This window comes from Lipomyces chichibuensis (assembly GCF_038497645.1).
Source record: "Lipomyces chichibuensis strain CBS 12929 unplaced genomic scaffold V1513scaffold_3, whole genome shotgun sequence".
Lineage (NCBI taxonomy): Eukaryota > Fungi > Ascomycota > Lipomycetes > Lipomycetales > Lipomycetaceae > Lipomyces > Lipomyces chichibuensis.
The window spans coordinates 229637-253731 of record NW_027117455.1 but is presented as its reverse complement, the minus strand read 5'-3'; the positions used below and the strand labels follow the sequence as shown (position 1 = coordinate 253731).

Below are 24095 nucleotides of genomic sequence, written 5' to 3'. Positions count from 1 at the left end.
AAACGCGAATGCGGTTGTGATGAGTTATAAACCAGACCGAACTCCGACTAGACTCCGAATTCCCTGAGCAACGGACGCCCCACCAACCTAGTAGACAGACGAATCGATCTGAATACTGACTGTTACTACTTTATTGCAAATGATGGGGATGGAGTAGAGTCGAGCGGTCGGTGTGGTTGAAGCTGCGGAGAGAGTTGGGAGAAGTCGGGTGGCAGCCCGAATGCAGAAGGAGATAAGCGGGACTTACCAGACCGTCGGCCATTCGTGGTCAAGAAGGACAAATATACACGCTGGCCGTACTCCCCGTCGCTATCGTCGCTATATTCCTCCTGGTCGTCCTCTTCTTCGTCGTCATGCTCTTCTTCTTCCTCAACAATAAAGTCGTCATCGTCGTCGTCGTCTTCGTCGACCTCGTAGGCAAAACCCTCCTCCATCTCGGACACGTAGAACGGAATGTCTTCCTCCAGCAGCGCGTCGTCGAGCTCCTCGTCATCGTAGTCGTCCTCGTCCATCTCGTCATCATAATCGTCCTCGTCCTCCTCGTCCTCCTCGTCGGGCGGTCTGGTTGTTGCAAGACGCTCCCTCTGCTCGTCTTCATCAACACCATACCGCACTTGAGCATAAATCCCACCCGTCTGTGCTGCCAAATCCCCCGAGTCAGCGTCATCAGATCGGTCCATATCAATTGACATTGAATAGCTCATTTTGAATATATCCCGCCTGCGGGCAAATTAAAAACAATAGACGATGTGGTGTCACTTCCACAGGGAGCACTTCCCAATTGGTGCGAAATTAGTGAGGTAAGGGTTTACTGCAGCTGATGCGTATCTTCTTGTCGCGATCTTAACTGCAACTGCTATCAAAAAAAAGGTAGAAATGGAAATAGAACAAGCAAAACGAAGCCACCAACAAATACTTCGATTAACAAAAACGTAAAAGACGATTTTGCAGCTTTGAGCTGGGCCAAATGCCAAAACACTGCTATGGCCTTGTCACGTGTGGTGCACGATGTACGTAGGAAGAGACTTACGTAGATATACGTAAAGCAAATTTTGCTGCTTTAGGGCCCTGACCAGCAACTTCCGGCACCGGCAAGTGACATTTGCTTTGGCCTATGGAAATAGAAGTACAGTACAATGGCACTCAACAAGCCAGGCGCGCTCGGTACAGTCATTGCTGTCATTGCCAGAACGGTACACTTTTATCGCACGTGTCTATTATTAATTTTAGATCGGATCAACTGATATAATGAATGGTAGAGTGAACTTCCCTGCCTCTTTGTACGACAGCAGCCGTATTTTATATTATCGGTCGGCAGTGCTTCGGACTTGTTTCTGTATAAGGGGAAGAACGAGTGGGTCCCGGACGAGGAGTACATGGATCTCGGTGAATGGTGCGTCATTGTATTCACTTTACGATACTGTGCGCGATGACGTGCGTGGAAGAGAGTGGAACTAATAGACTAGGGACGAGGAAGTGCGGTTTGATATATACGACGAGCCGGAGTTTCAGTTTATAAAGTTCTGTGTGTTTGTCAGTCACGCGGACCAAATCGTTCGTGTGGGCGAGACTGAGATCGATTTGATAAAAGTGCAGCAGCACGCGGAGCATGATGCTTGGTGGAGTCTAACGAATAATGGAGAGTGAGTGTTGAGTTATAAATGTAAAAATGTAGAGCTAATGGCCGGTAGGTATGCCGGAAAAGTGTTTATAGAGCTGACGTTTTATCCTGTGCGGAAACGACGACAATCGAAAGCGATTCCGCAGACGCGACCAATATCTCAGCCTCCAGTACAGCATTCTATAAGACAGAAGCAGCCTATGGAGTTGCAGCAGCCAAAGCAACCTCAGCAAGTACAACCGCCATATTCATCAACTCATGTCTTACCGAAAGCGAAGCCGACGCCTATGCCAACCCTTCCTCAACTTCCGCACACTCCAAGGCGATGGAGCGGCTCTGCTGCGCAACAACCAACATTTTCCAAGACTCCACCAATCCCGCCACCATTGCAGTACCATCAGTACATTGGCGACGACGCAGCGATGAGTATGTCACCAAACCGGATAGAGATGCAAATGGTAGGCGCGTACCCTCAAAGCCCAGTATCACCAACGACCGTTGATGACAATTCGTATCACGATGAGGACCGCGCACCGGGTCATGCACGCGACGTGAATTACTACACCCTCCTACGCGATAAAAAACCTCACCGCAACGCATCTAGTTCGTCGCTACCGGAAAACCCGCAGCCGTTTGGCGATCAACGTTTCGCTGACAGCAGCGGAGACGTACCACCTCCACACAGAGACTTGGCAGATGAGTTTGCTGGGATATCAATAGCGCCGCAAGCTAGACGCGTCAGACGAAAACCTGTTGGCAGCGCAGCTGCAGTCACGACACTGGCATCTCGACCAAAATTCTTCTCTGCAAGCGACATTCCGCTTCCACCTGCGCTGCAACAGCATATTCCTCAACGAAAAAAGGAACACCTCCCGCCAACAGCCCACGCGCCAGAACTAGGCACAGCAGAAGGCTACGCAGCAGTCCGCGATTCCGACCGCTTTTACCGAGAGCAGTTAGAAAGACAAGCAGAAGAGGAAGCTAGATCGCGTGTTAAGAGAGAGAGGGAGTTGGCGAGACGAGTATTGGCACCCGGAAGTCCTGCCTTGCCGCCGAAGATCCCGTTGAATGTATCTAGGGAGGAGTTTTTGGCATTTCAGACGCGGAGTCGGGTTGTTTAATTATTCGTGTTGAAATCTGTCAAGCATTTTAGAGCTTCTCCAATTCGGGATTGCTGTGTTATTACTGAATGCAAATAGATTATTATGAAGAATATTGTCTTGGGAAACACTAGGTTGTTCACCAATCCTAATGGTGACTCGTCAGCCACGCCTTCATTACAGCCCACATGGGGGAATAGCTACGGTGTATTATGCCACCACCTCAAGTCATATCTCTGTCGCAAATCTTCCATGCCTCCCAAAGCAAAAGCTATGGGACAAGCTACAAATGTTATTCATGTTCTATAATTCCCACGCACGCTGGTAGCACGGTGAGGAATACTTCACGGGGGCTGACATCGGAAATCCGATAGGTGACAGGTCTCATTGCATACACGGCGACTTTGAACGCACTTTGGATGCCATCGTCCGGGACACAAACCTAAATTAAATTTGTACCTGAACGTGGCTTGCTCCGTCTTATTCTGACACCTTTTAAAAAGAACGAGAGGGTACCACAGCAGTAATTTTTGGGCGCCAAGGACGGTGTATGTGGCATGTCGCGACGACGGAGGCTTGCGTGGAGGTTGTCATTGCAAGTCTGCGAATCCGTAGATTGCAAACAGGCCGTCCGGTTATTAACAGAGCCGGTTCATGCTGTGTCGCCGCGGTCGTAGAAGACGATTCTGGATGGTGTCGTGCGATTGGACGTATGTTGCTGTTGAGCTGCCGGTTGAGTGTCGTTGATAATAGATCAAGAAATCAAAGACCATTGCGCAGCTCGTGTTAAACCATTTGACAGCAATTGGCAATGTACAAGCCGCACAATCCGGCGGCTGGTCCATCGCAGGCGCATATACGCTCGTCAGTATATATATCTACACAAAATCTCCGAACTCTATGAATATATATTAACCTGTATACAAACCGACGCCGATTCTTGCAGGCTCGCACAATCATGGCACGTCGCACAAAATACACACAAGAACAAAATCAATAGATCTATCAAGTATTCCAACAAACAGAGAACAAAGAACACCATAACATCCAAATAAGCAATACACAATACTCGTAATATATATCAAACTGACAAGCCAGACTGAAAACCATAAAGATCATTAGTATAGCAAAAAGTATAGAATATCAATATCAAAACAATACGGCACGCAATAACACCATAAATCTAGTGAACCTTCCCAAACCCATTACCAAGGTAATACCTAAATACTACTAATAAAATTGTCTGAAAGAAGCAGCTGAATGCCAAAGAATAGAGTTAGGACCCTTGAATCTTCCGCTTCTTGCGGGCACCGGTGCGATCTTTCCCGCTGTCAGGATCGAGTCCTAGTGACTGCATCTCGCAGGCGTGCACTGTCCGCTCATGCCGATTTCTCAACCAAGCCGTCACGAACCGATGAGTTCTGCACTCTCTGGCGCCCTGCCATCTGCACACAAACTCGCGCACTCCGTGAACCTGTCTGTAGTGTCGAGAGCAGTCGTTGTTGCGGTGGAACCCGATAACATGCCAGTCGCATGAGGGTTCGGGACACTTGTAAGGGCGTTGGGAGACGGTGGCGTCTGGAAGGAGAGCAATGTGTTGCTTGAGCGAGGCAGCATCAGAGAAGACGAGCGCACAGTGACGGCAACGGTAGTTTCTGTTATGACCTTGACGCCTGTCTGCGCGTGCTTGTGCTTGTGCTTGTGCTGCTGTTACTGTTGTTACTGTTGTTGTTGTTATAGTAGTTGTTGGTGTTGTTGATGTGGTTGAAGTTGCTGGAAATGCTGTTAGTGTAGCAGTGGACGACGGCACGGTCACCGTTGCGCTCATTGTTGTTGCCAGTTCAGGGATTGTAGAGATGGCGGCGAGCGGGGAGGCGGACGACGAATCTGTCGACGTTTTGCCTGACAATGGAGAGGGTGCAACAGGCACCGCCAGATTCAGACCCACATCAAAGTCCAGTCCGAATCCGGTGGGCAACTCGGTCGACGTGTTAATAGTAGTGTAATTCTTCTCCGGCATGGCTTGAAACGACGGCACAATTTTCGTATCCGTGCCAAAGCCTGTATAATAGCTGTTGTGATAATAATTCGCAAAGTACTCTGTCGCGGTAAGCGCCTTCGTCTGCTCGCTCGAGATAGAGCTCGCGCTGGTCGTCGCACTGGCCGTGCTGGCCGTACTGTTGCTTCTGCTGTTTGCTTCCAGCTTCACGCGTGGAGCAATCCATGAGGTTGGCGAGCATTGTGCAGGCTGGACGGACATGTTGCCGCTCCAGACGCGGGAGGAACCCATTCTCTCGTCCACAAGCTGCTCGAGCTCTGGAGACCACGCACGAGCGGCTGCTCGCTCTTGTTTTACCTCCACGTGTGAGTGATACGGGGCAACGTCGTCCTCAGTCACAACGTCGACGAGTGAAGATGTGAAATTCGGTGTCGCATGAGAGGACGACGTAGAAGACGTCGATTCATTTGACGCGGCGGAGGAGTAGTAGTTGCTAACAGTGCTGTACATTTTGGCCGAGTAGTCGTAGTCGATTGTGGTGGCAAGCGGAAGGATTGATGTGCGTGGGACGCTGTTGTACTGATGTGGTGCTGTCTGTTTGTCGGGACCAATTGTGAACTCGGAGGCCGATAGACGACCCCACTGAAGCTGGAAGGAGTCGTTAACCATTTTGTGAATGTGAAAGCTGTGTCGAGTTTATTTGGGGGCGATCATGGTGTGCCTATGATGAGGAGAAGTGACTCAGTCAAGTTCAATTTTCAGAGCAATGCTATGATTGACATACCAGTATGAGATAGTAGAATCGACAGACAGAATATTAGTGATATGACGCAGATAAGATACAGGCGAAGAGCAGTGAAAAGCTGAGATGGTGGCGAGCGAGAGCGACTGAGAAGGGACCTAAAACTGAGGCGGTGAGGATGGCCAGACAGAGACAGACACACGATAAGCCCGGACCGCGGGCACGAACGGACATACTTCTTGGCTGGTTGTCATGGTGACGGTTCCACGACGACCTAGCCCTGAACAGTTGCGGAGAAGAGCGTACAAATAATTTGGCAGAGTGAGCAGGCTGGACTAAGGGGTACGAACCGTTGGGAAGAGTAAGACCGAAATAGGGTTACTTGTAATGTTTAGAGGATTATCATGCCCAGAACAAGAGAACGGCCCACGCGTGCGGTTTATGCCTGTACCTGTGTCCGTGCACGCCCTTATTTTTATTTTGTCCAGGCATGGGTCTACTGCTTACGGGTCAGATTTTGCGTCAATGCAAGTCTACTGATTAAAGACTATGACCCGTTGTTAGATGCACGGGCCTGGAATATGTGTGGGCATCGGCCAGTCTCGCTAAGGCCATCCTAGGCCCGCGTCAAATCTGCCGGCCCGGCCCAGCCCACTTGAAACCAACTATAAGCCCCCGTCTTGCCGACGCCGCTGATTGGTCGATTCTTGAATAGACTGCGATATCGGCTTCGACGAATCTATTGAGTGCCGCTATTCGCCCTTGCACATCGCTTTTGCATCATGAGAAGCTCCACTTTATCGAGAACAATTCACCGCGTCCGAATGAATCACGCAAATATTCTGAGACTAGAGAGAACCTGGGAAAGGCTCAGGTCCACCTCGACGGTTTAAATCTCTTTTCTGCTGTAGAGCAAGATGAACGGATTGGGAGGTAGCTCCTAGTATCTGTAATACTGGGCAGCGGTGGTGCCTAGTAATGTGATGATGACTATATGTCCACTTTGAAGCTGCGATGATGAAATCTAAAGTGCACTGACGTGGAATGACGAGCAAAAGCCACGCAGCACGAGCCATCGCAAACGCACAGATATTGACTGCTTTGGACAATAGAGAACCAAAAGCATTGCCATTTTCGGTGAGCTTCAATATGGAGTGAAGCTACTCCAGCTGGGCTATACCAAAGCACTATACGAAAAATTATTCACAATAGTGGCGGATATATATCCGGTGCCTATCACAAAAATTCGGAAACGCTCTAAGTCCGAGGACAGAACCAACTGAATTTTCATAGCTTCGGTCCGCAGCCAATTAGTAATCCAGCCAGTTGCTGGTTACAGAGAACTTCTAAATCAATGTCCATTCTATACAGATTTAAATGCTAGTCGCCGGTTGTTTGCCACAAAAAGCAATGACTGCAGGCAGAATATGTATCATGTAATTGCTCACAAAGCCCTTTTGCGTTTTTACTGATATGTGCTCGCAGAAGCTTAATGGTCGATGCCGTTAGCCGTCGTCGGTATCGGCCGAACCCATTGACTTGCCTCTCTGGGCACTAAAGTCCCGAATGTCCTGCCCGGATATAAAGGCACGTGTAACTTACAAGATGAAAATACAACCTGTACTAAACCCACACGAAATACTTAGTTTGAGTTTATGCTAAAATTGCGCATCGCATAACTTTTGCCTACAGTAGAGACTTATGCCGTCAAATATTCTTCATCATATTATTAACAATACAAAAATAATCCACGAAACTACCGCGCCATCTCTATATAGACTCCTTCTTTGCCTTCTTAGCATCTACAGCCGCAATGCGCTTCATTTCATTCACAAAACTCTCCCCCCAATACGCGGACGTGTACTTGCTCACATACCTAAACAGCTTTTGCTGATTTGCGATCCTTGTCACCTCAGGCATCGTCATCGCGTTCTCAATCGCCTCCGCAAGTTCCTCCGTGTTCCACGGATTCACAATGATACTGCCATTAAGCGACTGCGCGGCACCCGCGAACTCTGACAATATCATCACACCGTGCCGTTTTTGCTGGCACGCGATATATTCGTAGGATACGAGGTTCATACCGTCCCGCGTGCTGCTCACAAGGCAGGCGTCGCTGACAGCGTACAGTGCCACGAGCTCGTCAAAGTTCACAGACCGATGCATGAAGTGGATCGGCATGAACTCGACCGTTCCAAACCGCCCGTTGATTCTGCCAACCAGCTCGTTCACCACAGCCCGCAGGTTCTGATACTCCTCCACATCTTGTCGCGATGGCACTGCCACTTGCACCAACACGACTTTGCCAATCCACTCTGGGTGCTCCGTCAAAAAAACTTCCAGCGCATGCAGCTTCTGGGGAACGCCCTTGATATAATCTAGCCGATCAACTCCCACAATCAACTTGACACCCTCAAACTTGGCCTCCAGCTGTGCGATTCGCTTCTGCACCTTCTCGGTCTTGAGCGCTTCCGTGAATTTGTCCGGATCAATACCAATCGGGAACGTGCCAACGGTGACTGTCTTGCCATTGTACTCGACTCCATTCGGCAATGTTGGCAATCCCAATATTCTCGAACAACTCGACAAGAAATGCCTCGCATAGTCGTATGTATGAAAACCTAATAAATCGCAATGTAGCACGCCTTCAAGAACCTCCCGCCGGACGGGCAAAATCCTATAAATCTCGCTAGAAGGGAATGGAGTATGCAAGAACCACCCGAGCTTAACACGCGATTTCGTCTGTCCTATTTCATCGCGCAACATAGCCGGCAGCAGCATCAAATGGTAATCATGCACCCAGACTAAATCTCCATCCTGTACAACTTCCGCAACTACCTTCGCAAAAAGACGGTTGGCCTCCCGGTAGGCTTCCCATGCTATCTCGTCGAAGTTCATTTCACCCGGGTGGTAGTGGAAAAGCGGCCACAGAATACTGTTGCTGAACCCGTTGTAGTGCAGGTCAGCGAGCTCGTCGGAGAGGAAGACTGGCACACAGCTGAATTCGTCGCGAAGACGCTTGACCACCATTGGTCTCTCGTCGTCCGGTACCTCGAGACCTACTCATAATTGATTAGCACCTTCCTTTCGAATCGAAGGATACAATACGACTCAGTCGCATACCCGGCCAGCCAAACCACGTGAAAGTAGTAGACTTTTTCAATCCCGACAATGCAGACACCAAGCCACCAGACGACATAGCGAAATCGTAGTCCCCATTCTCACTTCTCTTAATTGTAACCGGTAACCGGTTCGAAATAACCATTAAATTATCCGCTCTAGGCTCCATCGTCTTCCTTATATAACTTGTATCACCTTACTAATCGTGTATATCTGTAAATAAATCAACCAAATAGCTGATGAGTGCGGACAAATTCAGTTGGATCGAAGGATAGATGTACAGATCGTAGTCCGAATCCCCGCGATTCATCTCGGGGATCGCTTTGTTGGCGTTGGGACTCATTCGGTCAGATCAGGCGTGGCCGTAATATAGTACGCGCGACATCTGCGCCGTATCTGTGGCGGTTATTGGCAATTATGCTTTGCTTATGCCAACTACGTCACAACCTACTAAAACTACAACAACAATTATATACCACCTGCAGCTGCCGTCTTACGAGATCAGCCAATTCTATCGCATTACCAATCTTATGCCAACGGATTCCGAAATTGAGGCCGTCATCCTCGAAACATTGCGATTGGCCGACTTCGATACGGCGACGCTGAAGTCAATTCGTCGCGATGTAGTCGCGAAATTGGACCTTCCGGAGGATTTTTTTGCAAATGCAGACTGGAAAAAGAAATCTGCTGATATCGCGGATCGTGTTTTGGTGTGTCTATTCGTGACAAGAGCAAAGAAGTGGTTGAGGCTGATGGTTATTAGGACGAACTTGACAACGACAACGACGCCGACGCGTCTTCGAGACAAAGGAGGCCAAAAGGCTCCCAAAACAAAGACTCATCAAAACCTGCGTCAAAGAAAGTCAAAAAGACTGAGAAAAGGACAGCAGCGCCCGAAGATGTGGAAGGAGAAATCGCGTTGAATATTGCAGAGGAAGAATATAATGCCACACCGGTGCCTGTGTCGGAGGAGCCTGCCGCGGAGAGAGCCGAAGTACTTGAGGGGGACGCGTCTGAGTACTCCGATGTACACGATGATTTCCCGGAACCGACTAGCAAGAAACGGAAGTCATCTCGCAGTTTAAAAATAGAATCTAAAGCCCCATTGAAAAAGACACTTTCGAAAAAGTCAAAGAATAACACAACGACGAAGCGCGATCTTGACGATCCATTGGAACAAAAGATCGCGACACTGAAATCGTGGGTTGTCAAGTGCGGCGTACGGAAACGATGGACTCGAGAACTGGCGCCATATAAGAGTAAGAATGACAGGATTTTACATTTGCAAAAGATGCTGGAGGGTTTAGGTATGACGCCCCGTTATAGCTTAGGTATTGCTCTACGTCTTTACGATTATCAATCAGGACTGACAATGACTAGAGAAAGCCAAAAAGATACGAGAACGACGTGAAATGGAGGCCGAAGTGGCACAATTACATGGCGAAGCAGGCGAACCGACTGATGCTGGCAACGAGAGTGACAACGAAGATAACGATCTCCCGGTTTCTGGTGATTTCTCGAAACTGAAATCAAAGGTAGTCGCGGGCGATTTCAGTATTGATTTCTTGGGAGACCAGAGTAGCGACAGTGATTAATATTTCAACGCCAGTAATCTGTACAATAAACTGGAGTAATCTAACATAATACGCTCATATGAATATTAGCTGTACGATATACCCTGAAATCCCACAGAATTACAATTCCTCAATGACACTCTTCGCCTCAGAGACTACAATTGTTAGCATCAGCAGCTGCAGAAAGCACAACTTGAATTAACGTACTACTAATACCCGTATTATCAGGCTCGACCCAGGTCTTCGTGACCGTGCCATCCTCAACAAAAACAGCAGCCCGTTTACTCCGCTTATTTCCAAAGAACTTGGTCGCATCGAAATCAAGCCCAAGAGCACTGATAAACTTCAGCGACGGATCAGCGAGGTACTTCACCTTGTCATTGGCAGCACCTAGTTCCTTGCCCCACGCGTTCATCACGAAAGCGTCGTTACCAGAGATGATATAGATTCCCGAGACACCTTTCTCGGACGCGAATCTTGGAGCCAGTGAGACGTATCCTGGGACGTGGCGGGCGGAGCAACCAGGGGAGAACGCGCCAGGGACAAAGACAAGGATGGATTTACCCTTGGTTGATTAGCTTTTCTTAACCGGCAATATCAATCATGTTCTTTAAGGTACCTTTTTAGTCAGCGCAGCTAGATCGACTTCGTCGCCAGGAGACGAGCCGTAGAGAGGGACAGCGGGAACTTGGTCCCCTGCAACGACCTTAGCAGTTCCTGTGGCGTGGAACATACGGCAACTGGGGCGCGCGGCAGGAGCGCGGATCGCATTGCGAGCAAAGAATACTGAGATTCTGGATGCCATTCCTACTTTCTTTCGGATAAATCAGTTGAGGTCCGCTGGAATTGAAATATGGAGGTGAAAACCGAGAGAGTGCTCTAAGATAAAATTTATGGTTGGAAAGATCGACGAAGCTTAGTGAGTGGAAAATGCCTGTCGATTTGACCGTCTCATCTTACTCAGCAGACCAGAAAACAGATCTTTAGCATTTAAGCGTCGAGGTCAAATTGACAAGCTGCAACAGACTATGTTAATTAATATTCTGTATTTCCAGCATACGACGAGAAAAATAAGTCAATGAGGTCTATATTAAACAATGAGGTCCCAGCTAAGTCTGCCCAATGCCAATCATGTTACTATCAAAGTTAAGAGAAATATTGCAACTTACAAGCTATTCCGCTTGGGACTAGCTTAAATATTTAATAATAAACACGCCCCGCTTTTCTGTATACATCTCTCCTTGTCATTTACTTTTGGGTATCTGAGGACATAAAACCGATCAATGAGCCTTGCTTTGAACTGGCAGCTTTTTGTTGGTCGAGTGCGCATTAAGTGGAATCGGCTTCGACAATTCACCATACAATCGCACTAGTAACTAAGGCAATGTCCCCGCCGACATGTCGGCAAAACGTTGGCCGATGGCTAACATGCTTACATTGGATATTTGGATTCTTCAACTCTGAATTGTTCCACAACTTGCCTAGTAGTAGTAGTCAGCAAAGAGTCTTCCAAATGTACACAGATAGGCTAGTCCCAAAAAGGCATAGCGGCTAAATAACGTAAAGTTACGTTCCTCAAACATATTCTGACAACCCGCCGACCTTTTTTTTCGCGACGCGAAATTTCAGGTGGTGCACGATCACTAGAACTGGCAATAATCATTATTCATCGCGGCAGACCGACATCACCCACTGGGGATTCGACATGTCGCTATTCTGCAAGTATTAGATTGTGGGCCATTTTACATAGATTTATGCCAATCCTCTGTCATTGAACGAGTCATTACCGAGTAGCAATCATGCGGCAAAATTTCGTCGGCCTGGTCGTGTCCCAGGGAAAGATGGCGAAGACGATTAAAGTCCAAGTGCAAATCCCAGTGCAAAATTCGCGATACAAAATGGTGCGTTATTGTTCTGCGATACGTCTAACGTCTTGTATTTCGCGGTTCTCCAGCGTACGGATAGTTAACGTCTCCATAGGTTATCAATAAGCGACGGGACTTCTTAGTTCATGACGAAGGCGACATCTGTCGCGAGGGCGATATCGTGCGAATCGAATCCACACGCCCATTGTCCGCGCGCAAGTTCTTTGCAGTCGCGGAGGTCAAGACCGCGTATGGCCAAGAACTCCAAAAATATAAAAACTATCCTCACATGGAGAACACGTATCGGCAATACATTGAAAATAATCGCGGACGACTATTATTGACGAAGGAAGAAAATGCAGAATATAATCTTCTAAAATCAGTGCTTGACAAGCCGCTGCCATCGGCTATGCGACATGCTAAGAACGCCAAGACATACAATGAAGATTTGAATGAGAGGAAGAGAGTGGAAACAACGATCGAGCGTATGTTCCAGAGAGCGCGCGGTCGCAAAATCCAGCTCAGTGAGGACGGATTGCCGACGTTTGTGGATCTGCTTCCGAAGTCGTTTTCGCGGGATTTCATGCGCTTGTTTCATAGACAGCAGGGCGATACACAAGGTTCTCAACGCAACTAGCACAGTCTCTGCACCATCTTAGTGTCAGGAGATATAGGGAAGATCTGGCGTTAGCCGAATTTTGTTCGCTACAGCGTGGGAACTTTACCTAAAATAACCATTAAGCTTATATATGTTTTGTACAACACAGCAGCTAAAATACAAGATGTCGTCTCACTTCTCAAATATCAATCTTTTGTCCTTAACTCTCGCTTTCCTCCAGTACGAATGTAATACCGGTGGCTCGTCCAGCGTCTCAACTGATACTGCGAGCCACCGAAGAATCCCGGACGACCGTTCCACGAGCTCGAATATTGCTTAAACTGGTAGCAAATTCCCGTACCGAATCCATTTTCGAAACAATCGAAAAGTGTCTCCTCGCATTCCAAAGTGCGCTAGAGCTGTCAGCACCGTCCAAGAAACGGTAACAAGTAGACTAAATTGACATTTGGATGCGGCCTCATACTGATGGCCCCATCGTTCTGCACTTGTAAGCTAGAACCACTGAGACATCCAACTCTGTAAAGCGTTGCTATTTTTTGGGTCTGCATGCAATATATAGCTTCTACAGTGTTAGCAATCAGACATTAGTTAAACGGAGCTTCACGTATTCAGATTGTCTAACCGGAAGAAGTTGCTTCTCCTTTGGCCACGACTTTATGCTACTGTGACGCTTGAATTGGATATGACATCGCGCGTGCGAAGAAGTTATGGGTGCGATGGATGGATCAATTGGTTGATCGAAGGACGGACAATCGGATGCCAGAGTTCAGTCTGGTACTGAGCACTTTGAGGTCCTTGGGTGCGAATACTGCTTGATATTTGAATCACAAGAAGACAATAATAGATGACGCCTTAGGTCCCGTAACAAAGAGCAGATGCGATGATAGATAGAATTCAGGCAAGTTCATCATTAAGTGTACTAAAACAACAAGGCGACATAATGCAAATTCAAATGACATAGAAAACACAATTTAATGCATATACAAAATGGAGACTACAAAGTACACATACAGATACTTATAATAACGAAATATAAGGTACAAACTAATACATATAGCGAAAGAAAATGCCGAATAGTTAACACAAGGGACCATGACAGTAAACAATAACAAAAAGAAAAGCAAAAAAACTAATAGATAAAACAGACCCCGACTTTCAAAACCGAAGAGTATATATGACGACCAAATAAAGTGAGCTTTTCTATCACGGTGCAACCCGGTCATTTCTTGCTCGACTAAACAATCTTGTAAATCATAACCCGTGAACCGTATAGCAAACCAAACTCAACTGAAAATAAAATGGCAAAACTACCAACTTTTGTATAAATAAAACTTTGCCATTTCGTAACTTGTCCAACAGATAGCGGTGCTAGGCATGTTTGAAATGATTCGGGGACGGAGGCCCCGTATGAAGCCTGGCAGACCTTCGCGCTGATATATGATTTTAGCAGCGTCGGCTAGAGACCGAGCGCTGCGGATTTCAGCGTCCTGGGAAGTACCTTTCGTTTGTAGAAAGGTCTTGATAACATCCATCGGCGTTGTGACGGCTGCAGCGACGGCGCCGGCCAAGCCGCCGGCGACACAGTGAGTCAGAGGATCGTATCGGCGCTGAGGGTTAAGTATTTTGGAAAGCGCTTCATATGTCGTGAAGTTCAGCGCTGTCAATGGGATGTTCATGAAAAGCGTGGTAGGATAGGAAATGTAGAATGCCGAGAAGCCCTCGTTGCGGTAGATGCTGACTGCGCAGGCCGCGATATTTGGGAATCTGCTGCCAGCAAGTTGCATGCGCTGCTTGATAACGTCAAAAGGATTCATGAGTGCATCTGACGCAGTTGTGGCACACGCTCCGGCTAAGGACGTGGCAATAGGGTGGTAACCTGTACCCTCGTTCCCGCCGAAGGCGTTCTTCGTGAGCTCATAGCAAGCGAAATAGATTGCATGCGCTGGGCCAGCGCCAATGGCGACGGATGTGATACCCCGCCAGAGAGCCCTTGCACCCTCGGTTGCTGATATCCGTGAAATTGCATTTGAAATGCCTGTGTAGCCCGCGTTGCTCATACTGACCACTTGCATTCGGGTCTGCGTAATATTAGGCTAGAACATGCCAGATCGCAATGAGCAACATACCTTGATAGCATCGACCGGATACATAACAGTGTGTTCCTATATAACAATTCCTTAGTCAAATCGCATTTTAGGTGCTAATTGAGGCGTTGAATGGCAATACCACACTACGGACCAGCCAGTAAGATGCCCGCCACAGCGATCCACACAATGACTGCGTGACGCCGTCCACACTTACACCAACGAAATGATCGACATACCATTATACCGGCACATGCACCCGCCATCAAATTCGATGTGAGGGACGTATTCTTCGGGAGCGCCTCGTAATCATGTTCTTCTTCCACTTTCTCGACGAGAGGTAGCGCCTGCTTCTCGTCAGCCTGGAGCATCGGGACCGACGGCGGAGACTGCTGCGTCTGAGATGGCAGCGACGACGGATGAGATACAGAAACTGCAGCGACTGCGGCGGCGGCGACTTGCGGTGGTTGTGGGATAGAAGATGGTTGCATGCGAATGGGCCGGTGGCTTGCGTAGATGGAGCTCTACACTCTCAGTCGACGGTGGGGCTAGACTGGATACGGGAAGAGTGTGGCGGCAGACAACTGGACTATGAAATACGACGGGAATCAGAGTATGAACAATTTTGAAGACGAAAAGTCGAGTTGGAAGAGTGACAGGTGAATGACAAAATTAATTGATGAAAGGCATTCATTGACTGGATTTTTTTTTTGCTCATGGAGAGTTTTGTGACTGTGAGTCGTTGTGAGTTCGCTGACGGAGACAAAACCAGCGCGTCTCCAGTGACCTACATACTTTCACAACGTATCTCGCCGGTCGGTTTCATACGAAGGCCCACAACTTATATTGATCATCGGAAGATGCTCTTTTGATAATGAGTGTCAGTGAATGAGCTGTGGTGCCTCTGATTCTACGGGTTTGATATCATGTGCAGGGGAGCTGCAGAATTCCAAAAACATCTTAGCCTGCTATTGGCTCTGTAGAATATGGCGGCCCTTTATCCTGTGTGATAGTTGCTTAATTTCGCACGCAATAGTAAGCAAGCACTGCATCCTTGACGAAGTCGCAATTCGATAGATCGTCCAAGTACATCCGTTTGGACCAGCCGAGTCATTATAACTTCTTTGGAAACAATATAAGATGCCCGTTGCCGTTTCTACACTCCCCTTTACATTTATAAACTGGATTTTGCTGCGGCCGAGTTCGGTCCCTTGACTAGTAAAATAGCGTTCGGGAAATCGCCATGCCGAAGCGAAGATCAGATACAGGAGTTTCCACAAAGCAGCCACTGGCAGTATGATACAAATGCTGACGGAAAAGCACCAGGCCGGACCTTTACCGTTTCGTGCAGCAAAGTTTTGTTGCAGTAAACCGGCACTTACTTGTCTCGGGAGTCTCCCGCCGCTGCTGTTAAATAAGGTTGCGCCTTAATGTATGATCTGATAACGAGATCCCACAGCAGAGTGGCCAGCGACACGCTCTCGATGCGAAGCACTGAGCTCGGGTGTAAAATCGGCAAAATCTATTTACAGAATATATTTGACCCCTTTTGTTCTAAGACGCTCAATTATTGTTGGACTGAGGTGCGCGGTTGATGGGCATGATTGTCATTGTCACGGCAATGTTAGTCGACGCTATCGGTATGGGTTACACTTAGTTCCCATAATTCAGAGTTAAGTCGGTGGTTGTCAAAGAGCAAAATGATCAGTAGCGACAGTGTTAACATATTATTGTTTAGCTAATATTCTCAAAAATGCACGACGAAATCAGTCGGATTTAAATGTTCAACAGATTCTACGGATGAGCAGACTGTTCCGAATTTCATGGTGCCTTGTTGCTGCTGCTGCTTTGATGCGACTTGTACTGTCCCATCGACTGCTGTATAACGGAGCTCACACTACCAAATGACAAACCATGCTATTAAGATTATGTGCTGCATCTTTCATAAAATTACATCAAAAGTGTGCGGGCCAATATTCGGCTCTGTAAGTCGATCAATAGACACATTGACTTGGCTATCATACCTTCGAAGTTCATTTCTATGCTAGTTAGCGCTACTATTTGCAGCCATGCAATGTTCCATTAAATACGTGATATTTCCACTTTTACAGAACCATTAGAAAACTAAAATTAAAAAAAAGGACCCTCGCAATATTTGATTTGGCATAATGGGGCGGGAGATGTGCGTTTGTGCACTAAATGGAACAATACATTTATTGTCGGCGTTATGCGCTAATTTGTGGTCGCGAGACCTGTGGAGCCGCACGAAGTCAGGAGAATGATTATCGATTTTTCCCTTGGTCATTTGTCGTGTTCATGTAAGAACATCGAAGCCTAAGCTGCTTTCGTTTCAGCCAGTTACTGATTTTTGTCCTGAACGAAGGCAAGAATATAAAGGGTTACACTTTGAAGAATGGCTGCTTGTTTGAAGCGTTGAGGTACAACCTTCGCAGTTGACCTTTGTTTGATGGGATATCTGTATCTAACGAGAATAGAACTGGTAGTATTAGACTATGCCAAGATCTAGAGCGTCTCAAAGTTCGTCATTCGTCGCTTCCGGAGGGACCCACCGCCCGACGCCGTCGCATATCCAGCTCAATTATCACAATATTGTGCCCATCAAGCTGAAGGTTCCTGTCAACGTCACACCTCCTGCGCATATTCGATTTTCGGCAGGTGCAGATACATTGCAGGTTCCGAAGGAAACGCTAATTTACAAGGATGCGACGAACGAGGTGATCACGACGAGTGGGAAGGTTGTGCCGCTGGAATGCCTACATGAGCAGCAAAACACGATCTTTAGTCCTCGAATCCATGCCCAGAAATCCATCCCTGCGTCAATGAAATCTGATTCTACTTCCTCTCAAGATATATTTGCTAAGCCTTGCGAGTTGGGTTCGATTAAAGGATCCGGAACTGACCTCTCGTCTCTTCGGGATGACATATCACTGCCGTCCACAGTCGCTCACTCTTCGAGAGAATCTTCGACAGGAAGTGCATCGCCATTCAGCGACATCGCGCTCTTGAAAGATCACTTTCATACAGACTCATCTTTGGGTGAGCTGTTCTATCACGATATCGCGACTGTTGTTTCAGATCAACAAAAGTCGTTGGCGGTTCCTGCGGCTGAAAAATACATAGATTACGACTTTTATTGGCATCCCGCGAAAGCGGTGTATATTCGATATGCATTACCGAACGACGCCGTGGTGATTGATCTTGAGGCTGCAGAAAGTCCGCGAAGGCCTGTTGTCAGTGGTCCACCACTTCCGCGCGGCGACTGGCCTTCATGGCCGGAAGTGCGGGTCAGAATCATGGGGATCCCTGTGGAATGGACACTGCTGAAAATGTACACCGTGTTTCGAGAACTGAAGCTGGGTAACATTTGCTTGATTGATCTGCCGGAAAGTACCAAGCGTGTAAAAGGTTTCGCGCGTGTGGGTTTTCGACCAGCCCCTCTCGTAGACTTCTGGACTTACGGTCGCCCATTTTACGTCAAAGACGGTACAATATTGACAGCTCAACTAGAGGTACCAAGGGATACATTTTACGTTTGTTCGCCTAATAATCGGCAACTGTATTGCCTCTATATTCAGACATTCCCAGTGCGCGCGTTATCGATCGGATTTCTAGAACACCAAGACTTGCTGAATGTGCGATTCAAGAGTTACCAGACGGCGAATGTCTCGTTTGAGATTAATCTCGACAGAAAAGCATTTAAAGTCATCTTTCAGGTTGTCTCCTTGACATCCAAACAACAGTCATTAATTGACACGGATGAGCCCGACAAAGTGAAGAAGGTATACCGAAGATACCACACATACTCTGTTGAAGTCAAGTTTGAGCAGCTCTGTGACTTGCGGTATTCCAAAGGCGCGAATCCGACGTTGGGAAACTTTGCCAGAAAGCTATCGTTTGAAGTTGACGGTGCGCCGCAAATCTACAAGCGCGATGACGATATTAAGAAGATATTGACGATGGATGGGTTTGAGACAAGACATTTCGTGGAAAATTATTGTTGGTCACGGGTCACATCGATTCCACTTGATCCAACATATCAAGAAATCAAGACCACGCCGTTGAGCACTCACACCGACGCTGAGGTTATTGATCCTGGTATCTTGACTTTGATGATTATTTATGTGTATTGTAACTAACAGGTGTAGCACACTGGACCGCCTACATGATGGATTTCACGCTTAGTAAATATGATGCCGTAAGACTCGACGATGTGTTCAAATTCTTGAGGTCCTCCAGCATTGAAATACAACGTGAGCCTCTGAAAGTCGTGAACACCCAGTGCACAAGGGTTTGGCATTGGCTCGACTATACTGCGTTGCCATTCACAGTCAGATACCAACTGGAAGTGTGCATCAGCCGTAATTGGCTTCACGAGTCTGCTCTGACGAACGAGTTTATTACTCGGCTGAGCAAGTTACCTGAAGATCAAGCGGTCGGCGTGTTGGAGAAAGTGGCGGATGATCAGAAGAGGGTGTGGGATCCCATGTCGATATTTAACATCAGTCGGAGAAGTAATCTGATTGAGGAGTATCCGAATTATTGTTCACCAATGCGGAAAGCACAGATTACGCCCACGTCGATCATTCTGTCGACGCCAATGGTGGATATTACAAATCGTGTTATTCGACAATACGTGCACCTCTCAGATCGATTCATTCGTGTCTTGTTTAGTGACGAATACGCTTGGGTACGTGCCTGATCGCTTCGTGTCTGCGCTACTCTGGCTAACGACTATTTAGGGCAAGCTAGGAGGCGCAAACGAAATCGACGGAAGCGCGAATCTTTATGATCGTGTGTATCGGGCCTTAAAATACGGCTTCCAGATTGGAGATCGCCACTACGAATACTTGGCGTCTGGTAATTCCCAGATTCGCGACCACGGTGCATGGTTCTATGCTTCGGATGGATTCGTAACTGTTGATGATATTCGGGACTGGATGGGTCGGTTCAGTGACATAAAGAACATAGCCAAGAACGCTGCTCGGCTGGGACAATGCTTTTCAACTACACGTGCGCTGCGAACTACGAAGCCAGAAATCGAGTTGATTCCGGATATCAAGCGGAACGGTTTCTGTTTCACGGACGGCATTGGTAAAATGTCACCTGGCGTCGCGCAGATTATTGCGTCTGAGATTTTGCAACAACCGACGAGTCCTGCGGCTGTGCAGTTCCGGCTGGGTGGTTATAAAGGCATGTTGGCGTTGTGGCCTGATGTTCCTGGATTTAAGGTCCAGTTACGAGAATCTCAGCTGAAGTTTGAATCGACTCATTTGACTCTTGAGATTGTCCGATGTTCAAGCATGGCCTCATCTCGTCTGAACAGGCAAATCATTGCCGTCTTATCGACACTTGGTGTACCTGACGAGGTGTTCCTTGCTCGCCAGGGCAATATGCTGGGTTATTTGAATCGGGTGACAACCGACGCGGATTCCGCACTGTATTTGCTGACCAAAAATGGAGACGAAAATGGCATGAATTTCGCGCTAGCCGAGATGATTCGAGCTGGGTTCATGAAATCTGACACGTTTGTGGAGAATGTTCTGCAGCTGTATCGGTCGTATTCAATTCGCATGCTTAAACAGAAGGCGCGTATCTGGATCGAAGATGGTACATTCTTGATGGGTGTTTGTGATGAATACGGGATTTTGAAAGGTCATACGTTGTCTGCGGAGGAAGATCAAACGAAAGAAAATCACCCATTGCATATCGACGAACTACCGGAAGTTTTTGTTCAGATCACTGATCCACGTGACGCCACTGGACATACAAAAACGGTTATTACGGGAATATGCATTCTGGCTCGGAATCCGTCTCTGCATCCTGGTGATATTCGGGTTGTTCATGCAGTTGACAAAACTGAGCTTCGGCACTTATTCGACGTCGTAGTTTTGCCTGTCAACGGTACTCGAGACGTCGCGAACATGGCTTCTGGTGGTGATCTCGATGGCGACGATTATACTATTATTTGGGACAGGCAGTTGATCCCGCAGATTGTGAATTATCAGCCAATGGACTATACTGCGCCAGCACCGCATGTGAAAGAAGGCAATGGTGAAGTCACTGTGGATGATCGACGTCAGTTTATGATTGATTACATGAGGAACGATCAGCTTGGGGTGATCGCGTTGAGTCATCTTGCGATACAGGACGCGTCGCCGTATGGTGTGATGGATCCAGTATGCTTGGATCTCGCGCAACTGCATTCCATGGCTGTCGATTTTGCCAAGACTGGTGTCGCGGCGAGGATCCCCAAACGGTTCAGGGCTACAGAGTATCCTCATTACATGGAGAGAAAGCGTGGACGTATGCGTAAGTAGTGCGTGGCTGGGTATTGAGACTCGGCTGACGGAAGGCAGGACGCTCGTATAAGGTGTTGGGAAAGCTGTATGAAGCAGTTCAGGAACTGATTTTCAAGCCCGAAATAGGTACGTGCCTTGTTTTCAGTTGCTGAGGACAAAGAGGCTGACAGACCCTTACAGAGGAAAAATTCGATTCACGGCTCTTGGACTCTGAATTTGTTAGCGATGATAAAGAGCTCCGAGAAATGGTTCGCTCTATCAAATGCGATTATGACTACAAGGTATTCCGGATGATGCAACAACGCGGAATCGAGTCCGAATTTGAGGTTTTCACGGCATATGTCCTGAAATATGATTCTGGGGGACATAATAAAGATTACAAGTATTGGGAAGAAGTCACTCAACAGTTTACAGCTATTTCAGATATGATTAAGAAGAAAATTTACAGCGCGACTGGGTACAACGACGCTACGCTGTCGTCTAAGGAACGGGAACTGCGACTGCGCACGTTTGTGGTTACGGCATACTCGATGTGCTTCGAGGAATTGAAAGCAGTAAAGCAGCAGAGCAAGGCCGAACGCCAGCAGCGCAGGCTAGAACAGGAAGGTCAGACTCAGGAGATCAACTTGTTGCAGCTGGACGATGAGACTTCGCCGGAGCCGTCTGCTCCGATAGCCGGTGAGATCACGGAGAATGACGAAGATTCGAGTAATAGCGGAAAGGACGATATTGTGAACAATGTATTGGTATCATTTCCCTGGATTTTCCGTAATGTGTTGTGTGCAGTAGTTCGGACAATCGCAGGTGGAGGAAGCTCGGACTCGGGCAGGGCCACAAACGTCACGAATCATCTCGCTCTCGAGTCAATTCAGCCAGCGCCGCAGACGAACATGATCGATGTCACATCTGTTACGCGCAAGAACAGAAACAAGTTAATGACTACGACCATGATGAAAAATGCAGCACTGGCGTCTGGCACCGGGCCATTGGAGCCGCCTTCGTCGCGATCCAACTCGATGCCGTTGTCCATCGCACGGGGCGCGGCCAAGGCGCCGTCCACTAGGGTCACCGAAGTACAGCTTGCAGCGCTTAAGTTACCTCCGGAGCTCACAGCGAACTCGATAAAGGAGCTGTTTGGCGTCGTAGATCGCGATGACACTGGGGATTCCGGAGAACGATACAAATGTTTGGAAGAATTAATGGGAAAAGGAACGGCTAGATAATAAAGGGGGTTTGCAACATCAGTTCCATGTGATTTTCGAGTACTTGACCTGGGTTAGGGACTGAAATAATCGATGGAATCACCTCGTCGGGCTGCAACTCGTGATTGTTTTCATTACCCCTGCCAAAAACATTATCAGTGCCGTCCCATTTGAATTGTTGAGTAAACGCGAGATGCGTGTATCATGTTTAATAGAATGGAATCTTGGAGTTTTTGCGATTGATTTCCAGAGAAGAGGACTAGGAATTTATATTTCCGGGATTCAGTTTATGGGCGCCCTTCTCACCACGCATGATGATTTAGATATCTACCAAACCCCCAATGAACTTGACTAAGATATTCTCGGCGAAACCTTTGAAGATGAATGTTCTCATGGTGGAAGCGGACTACTAGTGGCAGAGGATGATATTGGCAGCGACGAAGGAGGGTGCGATGGCCAATTATCCTTTCAGCATTGGATTACGGACCCATACTGCAGGTCGGATTGCGAATGAAATGCTTCAATGTCTTAGATATCTGAACAATAGAGAACCAATTCCGGGAACCCTTGACGCGTACTGACCTACTACCATGATCGAAGCCCACAGAATTTTTCGTAACAAGCTTAGACCGAAACTTGATGCTTTGGTTAGGACTTGGACGGAGGGCTCCATCTTTGCTACAATAACTGCACACTAAGTCATTCGGTTGAGGCACTTCTTGCCCTCTGTCATATCGTTTAATTCATGATTGTCATATCGCTCCGATTCAGGACGTGGCGCCTTGGAGCGGTGTAGGCTGGGCAATCGACTGCATCACATAGCGAACACTCCTGGATATATTCCAAGTTGATCTTGAATCACGCGCCATTTGCTGCTTTCTTCTGCGGAATGAGAGCAATATAAGCAAATTTCGCTGACTGACGGTCGTCGGAGAATTGTAAAAACTTTCTCTTTCTTTGTACAGCTTCTTCCCTGTCAACAACAGGGGCTACAGAGAAAGATGACGGCGACTCGAACGGAGAGTCAGAAGGTACCTTGGCGTTCCTACATCCTCAGTAGCAACATTATCTCTGCCGTTAACCAGCCCCACAAGCTCGAAATAGTACGGACAAATATTTCTCTTCTCGACTGCAAACAATCGTAATCAGATGAACTTATACTGCTATCTCCATAAAAACTGCTTGTTTGGACTGTCCCATAGCAACGGCCTGGCCGCCTTACACGGCCCGACGAGTCCGGTCATGTTCTTGTAAATAAGCAAAAGCCAACGTAAATCGAATAACTTTAAGTCAAATTAAATTTTTCTTTTGGAAATCGCTAAGTTATTGCAAAAACGCCGCGATTTAATATAATGTGACCTGTGCTTCGCTTCGGAGATGATCCAAGATCTCTGTCGATTAATTAATTAACCGATGTATCAGGAGGGCTGCGATCGACATCTGCAAAATACCCCGCATGGCCACATCTATTTTGTTCTGAGATAGGTATAGCCGCGTAATTGATAACATATAACGGATATTTGGCACGGCTCTTGAGCGGGCTCCCCGTTCTGTACACGTGAGAGGCTCATCAAGGCAAGAAGGACCCACAGATACCAGCGTACCGGCTATCATCGGCGGCAACTTCCGGGCATTAAAATTTTGGTCATATGTAGCAAGAAGTCTAACATTAGGGTGGTGGTTGGTGATTCTACAGGAAGAACAACAAAACACATTGAGATTGGAGGAAATACGGGGGACTTGCTGTGACTAGGCGCGTTTTCGCTTAATAGTCGTATATTTGTCTGCAATTTGCTACGCATTTCCTCGTCGTGTCGACATTCATTTCCTCCAGACACTAAAAGGGGCC

At 47.5% G+C, this 24095-nt stretch overlaps 9 protein-coding genes across 9 annotated transcripts; 4 read left to right on the top strand and 5 right to left on the bottom strand.

The window, feature by feature from the left end:
- Window positions 1-87: 87 nt before the first annotated feature.
- On the bottom strand, window positions 88-704 carry V1513DRAFT_456486 (uncharacterized protein; the record flags this gene model as incomplete). The annotated part of the gene is made up of 2 exons (XM_066899574.1): window positions 88-182; window positions 248-704. 2 exons carry the CDS (start codon window positions 702-704, stop codon window positions 88-90), a joined length of 552 nt encoding a protein of 183 aa, XP_066755825.1.
- A 323-nt stretch (window positions 705-1027) lies between these two features.
- On the top strand, window positions 1028-2832 carry V1513DRAFT_437174 (uncharacterized protein). The gene is made up of 4 exons (XM_066896881.1): window positions 1028-1193; window positions 1260-1393; window positions 1467-1643; window positions 1692-2832. Exons 1-4 carry the CDS (start codon window positions 1137-1139, stop codon window positions 2740-2742), a joined length of 1419 nt encoding a protein of 472 aa, XP_066755824.1. The 5' UTR covers window positions 1028-1136; the 3' UTR covers window positions 2743-2832.
- Window positions 2833-3594: 762 nt separating this feature from the next.
- On the bottom strand, window positions 3595-5880 carry V1513DRAFT_437170 (uncharacterized protein). Its single transcript, XM_066896880.1, has 2 exons — window positions 5505-5880; window positions 3595-5441 (listed from the first exon to the last, which is right to left on the bottom strand). Exon 2 carries the CDS (start codon window positions 5387-5389, stop codon window positions 3998-4000), a length of 1392 nt encoding a protein of 463 aa, XP_066755823.1. The 5' UTR covers window positions 5390-5441; window positions 5505-5880; the 3' UTR covers window positions 3595-3997.
- A 1223-nt stretch (window positions 5881-7103) lies between these two features.
- V1513DRAFT_437168 (glycosyl transferase) lies at window positions 7104-8906 on the bottom strand. The gene is made up of 2 exons (XM_066896879.1): window positions 8586-8906; window positions 7104-8521 (listed from the first exon to the last, which is right to left on the bottom strand). The coding sequence occupies exons 1-2, from the start codon at window positions 8749-8751 to the stop codon at window positions 7233-7235; spliced, it is 1455 nt and encodes a 484-aa protein (XP_066755822.1). The 5' UTR covers window positions 8752-8906; the 3' UTR covers window positions 7104-7232.
- V1513DRAFT_164793 (uncharacterized protein) lies at window positions 8752-10241 on the top strand. The gene is made up of 3 exons (XM_066894256.1): window positions 8752-9292; window positions 9346-9913; window positions 9963-10241. Exons 1-3 carry the CDS (start codon window positions 9011-9013, stop codon window positions 10175-10177), a joined length of 1065 nt encoding a protein of 354 aa, XP_066755821.1. The 5' UTR covers window positions 8752-9010; the 3' UTR covers window positions 10178-10241.
- Window positions 10242-10304: 63 nt separating this feature from the next.
- On the bottom strand, window positions 10305-10961 carry V1513DRAFT_374165 (Redoxin-domain-containing protein; the record flags this gene model as incomplete). Its single annotated transcript, XM_066894840.1, has 2 exons — window positions 10305-10721; window positions 10776-10961. 2 exons carry the CDS (start codon window positions 10959-10961, stop codon window positions 10305-10307), a joined length of 603 nt encoding a protein of 200 aa, XP_066755820.1.
- A 798-nt stretch (window positions 10962-11759) lies between these two features.
- On the top strand, window positions 11760-12817 carry V1513DRAFT_437162 (mitochondrial 37S ribosomal protein uS17m). Its single transcript, XM_066896878.1, has 2 exons — window positions 11760-12056; window positions 12136-12817. The coding sequence occupies exons 1-2, from the start codon at window positions 11956-11958 to the stop codon at window positions 12656-12658; spliced, it is 624 nt and encodes a 207-aa protein (XP_066755819.1). The 5' UTR covers window positions 11760-11955; the 3' UTR covers window positions 12659-12817.
- A 1130-nt stretch (window positions 12818-13947) lies between these two features.
- On the bottom strand, window positions 13948-15095 carry V1513DRAFT_373933 (mitochondrial carrier domain-containing protein; the record flags this gene model as incomplete). Its single annotated transcript, XM_066894834.1, has 3 exons — window positions 13948-14718; window positions 14767-14802; window positions 14964-15095. 3 exons carry the CDS (start codon window positions 15093-15095, stop codon window positions 13948-13950), a joined length of 939 nt encoding a protein of 312 aa, XP_066755818.1.
- Window positions 15096-16972: 1877 nt separating this feature from the next.
- On the top strand, window positions 16973-22353 carry V1513DRAFT_164801 (RNA dependent RNA polymerase-domain-containing protein). The gene is made up of 6 exons (XM_066894257.1): window positions 16973-17162; window positions 17220-18840; window positions 18891-19432; window positions 19485-21054; window positions 21102-21170; window positions 21225-22353. The coding sequence occupies exons 2-6, from the start codon at window positions 17238-17240 to the stop codon at window positions 22265-22267; spliced, it is 4827 nt and encodes a 1608-aa protein (XP_066755817.1). The 5' UTR covers window positions 16973-17162; window positions 17220-17237; the 3' UTR covers window positions 22268-22353.
- Window positions 22354-24095: the final 1742 nt, after the last annotated feature.